The 5,390-nt window shown below is 39.4% G+C and overlaps 1 protein-coding gene across 1 annotated transcript; it reads left to right on the top strand.

Moving 5' to 3' along the window:
• Window positions 1–3,248: 3,248 nt before the first annotated feature.
• Window positions 3,249–4,882, top strand: LOC113272682. Its single transcript, XM_026522487.1, has 2 exons — window positions 3,249–3,653; window positions 4,241–4,882. The coding sequence occupies exons 1-2, from the start codon at window positions 3,249–3,251 to the stop codon at window positions 4,880–4,882; spliced, it is 1,047 nt and encodes a 348-aa protein (XP_026378272.1).
• The last annotated feature ends 508 nt before the right edge of the window (window positions 4,883–5,390 follow it).

Below are 5,390 nucleotides of genomic sequence, written 5' to 3'. Positions count from 1 at the left end.
ATACCAAGGGTTACGAGGAGTCTTTGAAACAAACAAGAAGAAGAAAAGTGGTAAAGTGCAGTTGTTATGACTGCTTTTGGATGCACAAGAAACTACACTTCTGAACGAGTTTTAGAATCCGAGAGGTCAGCTGGATATCTTTGCAGAAGAGAAGTTACGTTGTGGAGTTTGAAGATGAGGTTCGAATTGTTCGTGTGCTGCTGACTCGAGAGAACTCATTAACAAATCGAGAAGAGGTCAGAGTTTTTGTGTTGGAGATTAATTCACCTAGGGTTTAGAAGTTAAAGATCAGTAAAGAACAACACACGAGTGGTGTTAGGGTTTGAGTTTAGAGGTATTTTCTTGTCGTTGAGAAGGCTGAGAAAGAAAAGTTGGGTGTTGCCATGAACGAGAGAACAACATGAGTACTCGTGTTTGGTGAAGATACAGAGTTTGAAAAATCAGCGACCTGTTGTTCTGTTACATGATGCTCGAGATATTGATGGTGAAGATGAGTTCGAGCATGGCAGAGATGGTTTTTCTGTGATGGGAGTACTTGATGGATGGCTGGAGTTGTGAGCAGTGATGAGAACTCGAGAACATGCAGTTGAATGGAACTCGAATGGCAGAGATGGATAACTCGACCTTGGCTTTGCTGCTGTTGTAGATGATGCCAGTGAAGGAATCGGTAGGTAACTGTCATTAATGGCAGTTTTGATGATGATCGGTGATTGTTGGGAGTTATCGTGATCAGCTGGAGATGGACAGCTCGAGAATGGGTGCTGCGATTGATGGAGATGTTGGAAGAAATCACGAGATTGCTGTGATGAAACTGCAGAGAAGAACCCAAGCTTGATGCTGTTCGATCGGTGATTGGAGCTCGAGAAGCAAGCACAGAGAAGATGGGAATGTGTTGTGATGTTATGATGCCATGTTTGATGTGTCTGTGAAGTTGGAGGAAGATGTCCATTGACGGATGCTAATGATGATCATGATGGTGATTCCATAAAAGAGAAGCTTCTGTTGAAGTCAATGGACCTGTGATGATCGGTAAAAAAAAAAAAGAAAAAGAAAAGAAGGAATTGATTGATTCTGCTGAAGATACAGAGGCGTTACTAAAGTGTTGTCACAGTTGGACAGAAATGTTACTGAAAAATAGTAACAGTCTGGGTGTTACAAAACTACAGAAGAACTGTTACAGATAAGGAATAGTGTGACTGAAGGAGGTCACAGTCGTTACAGAAGCGTAACGGAAGAAAAGTGTGACAGCTTTGTGGCAGAGGTATTGCAGAAAGCTGTTAAACATGTTGGAAGAAGTGAAGTGTGGTTGAAGAGTTTGTGGCAGAAACTTGGAGATCCTACAAAGTGTGGCAGACTTTGTAAAGACGACAGGATTGTGAGAGAATCTTGAAGAACAAAGAAGTGTGAAGGTTTTGCAAGAAGTGCGTGACTGGAACAAGAGAGAAGAGGAAACAACATTCATGTTGTGAAGAAAAAAAAAAAGAGAAGAAAACAATCACCAAGAGGTGATGAGAAAAAGAACAACAATAATAGGTTGAAATCCTATGAGTTGTCGAGAGAGTACAAAAGTATTCTATCGAAGAAACCAAGAAAACAAGAGTACAAGAAGTATTCTTCAGAAGATAGGACCGTAATGTCCTAAAACTACGAAGATGGGACCGTAATGTCCTAAAACTACAAAGATGGGACCGTAACGTCCTTAAACTTCCGAAGGGGACCGAGATGTCCTAAAACTACGAAAATGGGACCGTAATGTCCTTAAACTTCCGAAAATGGGACCGTAATGTCCTTAAACTATGAAGGGGACCGAAACGTCCTTAAACTACGGTCTGAAGATTTTTTTTTTCGCAAAAGCGTTGAAGAAAAAAGAAGAAGAAAGAAGAAAACCGAAGTTAAATTTCTTTTGTCCAAGATGGGCATTCGTGATCTATATGCTCCATCTTGAGGGAGGGTATTAGGAAATAATATAGGAGTCTATATTTAGGAGATATACACTTTAAGGAGTTTGAGTTATATTAGGAAAGTGTCTATGTTTAGAGTTTGATCTTAGGTAGGAAAGTGCCTTGAGTGGTCGTCAAGTTTGTGAACAATATAAATAGGCTGTTAAGCCATAAGAATTATATACCAAGAATTATTATCAATGTAGACGTTCAATGCTTCCGCGTTTATGCTCTCCTCTCTCTTGCTCGATCCTTAACAGTTTCTCTGCTCCAATTCCATCTGAAATTATATCTCTGCCAAGAGTAGTCATTCTGTGAGAATTTTTACCTTTTATACTTTGGATTCAGTTGTCTTCTAATCACATCTCCCACGTAAATTCGTCTTCTGAAGCTGAGAACTTGTCTTTCTTGAAACTATATACTATAACTCATTGCAAACCTCTAACTCTAACAGCTTCATTGGAAATATAAATCCTACGATCGGCAGTCCATCTTATCTCGAAGAAACATGTCAAAGTCCCAGTAGACTTACTTGAGGTAATTAAAGATTTGAATCATGATAACTTGTTTAGCAAATTATCTAATCGGTAGTTTATCTGCTGACATAAGCAAATTGACAGTTGTTGGACAGATCCACTTGTATTTTAAATGAGAATCTCTGAAAGAAGACTCATTGATGCTTCAGTACAATGGCAGACAGAACTACCAAGAAGAGCATTGTTAAATGTTTTGCCGCAAATAGAAGATGACAGCAGTCTCATTGATGTTCCGGTACAAGTTCCGAGAGATGTACCACACGAAGAAGACATTGATATTTTACGAGCTCCATTAGGAACCTTTAATGCAGAAGCATGAACATCAAGTACTGGAAAAAAACCAAGAAAATCTCGTTATAGGCGTGCTAGCTTTACTCCTATTACTCTGCCGAGATCACCTGAGGTACAAGCTACACTTCGAGCTTTTAATGCTGCACGTATTAGAGCTACGCGAAATCAAAATCATTCCACGGAACCAGTTCTACGTATTCCTGCAAGTGATGCTCTACGACAACGAAAATCACGTGCTTCTCGTACAACAGAGCAAATGAATATTGCACGCGCTACTAATACCTTGCAGCACCGAAATTCACGTTCTAGATTATCTCAGAATGCACAAGGGTTCAGAAAAGCTGTTCAAGAGATTGAATGGGGTTGGTGTGTGGAATGTAACACAAGGTTTCCTGACATTCTAGCCAAAGGATTTTGTGCTTTTTGTAAGAAGGATAAAGAAAGACATCCCGAATGATCATTATATAGTGCAGCAAATAAAATGGATCTAGGAGAGGTACCGGAAGAGTTATCTCGTTTGACTGATCTAGAAAAACTATTGATAGCTCGCGTACACCCAGTTATGTCTGTGTATAGAGTGAAAGGACAGCAATACAAATATAGGGGAAATATTATCAATTTTGTACAAGATGTAAATGCAATTGCTTCTGTGCTTCCATGTAAACCAAGAGATTTGTCAGCCATTTTGATTGTGAAGAGGTCAGGTAGTAGGTCGACAAAGGAGTTTGTGGTACGTAGAGAATATGTGCGTCAAGCTCTAGAGTGGTTGAAAGAACATCATAAACATTATCAAGATATAAACATCAGTTATGACAACATTGACAATTTGCTTGAGAACGGTGAACCCGATGACCTTCCACAGATCAATGAGAATTCTGACCAACAGGTGAATGATTACCAACTTCAGTGCTATTAGATGAACTGCTTCTTTCTGTTGAGCACCTATTATGAATATTTTTTCTATCATATATCAATTCTTTCTATTTAGGGAAAAGTCGTCAAGTAAAAAGCTTATTGATTGGTTCAAGAAAATAGTTAGATCAATCATTCGTGAAAAAGTCGACGAACGTTCAACATATCTCTGCATACTCATATGCAATCTTGCTAGAGCAGTGAACATGAAACCAGTAGGATAGGTGCATGAGTAATGATAGGCTGGATGAGAAACTTGTAGTCGAAACTTGAATAATGTATGTCTTCGTACTGTTGATTAGCTTTTCTCATTTAATTGGCCTTCTTATTCTGGGCATGTATTTGAATTCATTTCTCCATGCTTATCGGTACGTTTTTCCTGTTTGCTAGCCTTCACTACTTGACCTGGATGGGTCAAGTCCAAACTCAGTTGTCCATACATCATACTCAGTATACATTGTGCTCTTTAGTATCGTTTTCCTAAATTTCATCATGTCTTCATTGTAATGACCAATGAATTTCTCATGTATATTATCCGGTATTTTCCTCATTTATTGGTAGGTTCATTACCATGAAGATAACTACAATAGACCCCCAGAGCTGCAGGAACAAGTTCTCCATATCGATGAATTCCAAACAGTAGGTACCATTAGTGCGTATGTACAACCTGATCAACAAAGATGTATCATAAGAGCTTTGGAGATAGATGAGGTGGATCAGACTACTACAGAACTTCCGTTCACCGGGGAAGTTATTGACGAGTTCACGAAGGTAGGATATATAACCATGGCATTTTCAACTTTATTCCCGTACGGCAATGCAGATTTGAGGCAATCAAGGGCCCGAAAGGTTAGTGAATGCCGGTATTTTCAATACCTAAGGAAGTTTCCGGATGGACGTTTTGCCCGAGACTCCAGATTTCGGTACTTCGCGTTAAATTTATTAACTAGGTGGCCAGCTTTGTCGTTAGGGTCTATTTATATTAAGAATCATCCATCTGATGGAGAACTCTCTATAGAAGCTATTAGGGACATGATTTCATCCGGGGACAGCCGGTTAGTGTCACGAGTTTCATATTGTGCTAAGCAGATACGAGGTACTCGAGCTTATTGGTATACTAGATTAAAAGAGCTCATTGCCATGGTCAAGCAATTGGGGCCGCCTACTATCTTTTTCACCTTAAGTGCGGCAGATTTGCAGTAGCCTGAATTGTATGCTCTTTTTGACACGAAAACACATTAGAAGCTCTAAATCCAACGGAAAGAAGGAGAGAAAAGGGAAGGTTGTTGAATGAGAATCCACTTATCGTGTCTTGGTTCTTCCAAAAAAGGGTAAGCTTATTTTTCAAGGAGTATTTAAAGAAGAAATTTTCTGTGGTCAATCATTGGTATAGGTTTGAATGGCAAAACCGAGGGAGCGGTCACGTCCACGGTTTCTTGTGGTTGGAGGATGGACCGGACGTTTCTCATATGGCAAACAGATGATGAATTACGTCGGTCTATATGCCAATATTTTGACAGTATGATATGCACAATGAATCCAGATCCTACATTCTCTGTTGACATGCAAAATCATCCTTGTGCAAGGAAAGTTTCTTTGGATGCAAATTTAGATGATGATGAAGTTGATTATGCATCTCTTGTGAACTGTGTTATAAGACACGCTCGATGTGGAGACTATTGTTTGCGGATAAGCAAGACAACGAGGAAAC

This window comes from Papaver somniferum, chromosome 4 (genome assembly GCF_003573695.1).
Source record: "Papaver somniferum cultivar HN1 chromosome 4, ASM357369v1, whole genome shotgun sequence".
NCBI classification, from domain to species: domain Eukaryota; kingdom Viridiplantae; phylum Streptophyta; class Magnoliopsida; order Ranunculales; family Papaveraceae; genus Papaver; species Papaver somniferum.
This window is presented reverse-complemented; position numbering and strand designations above follow the sequence as displayed.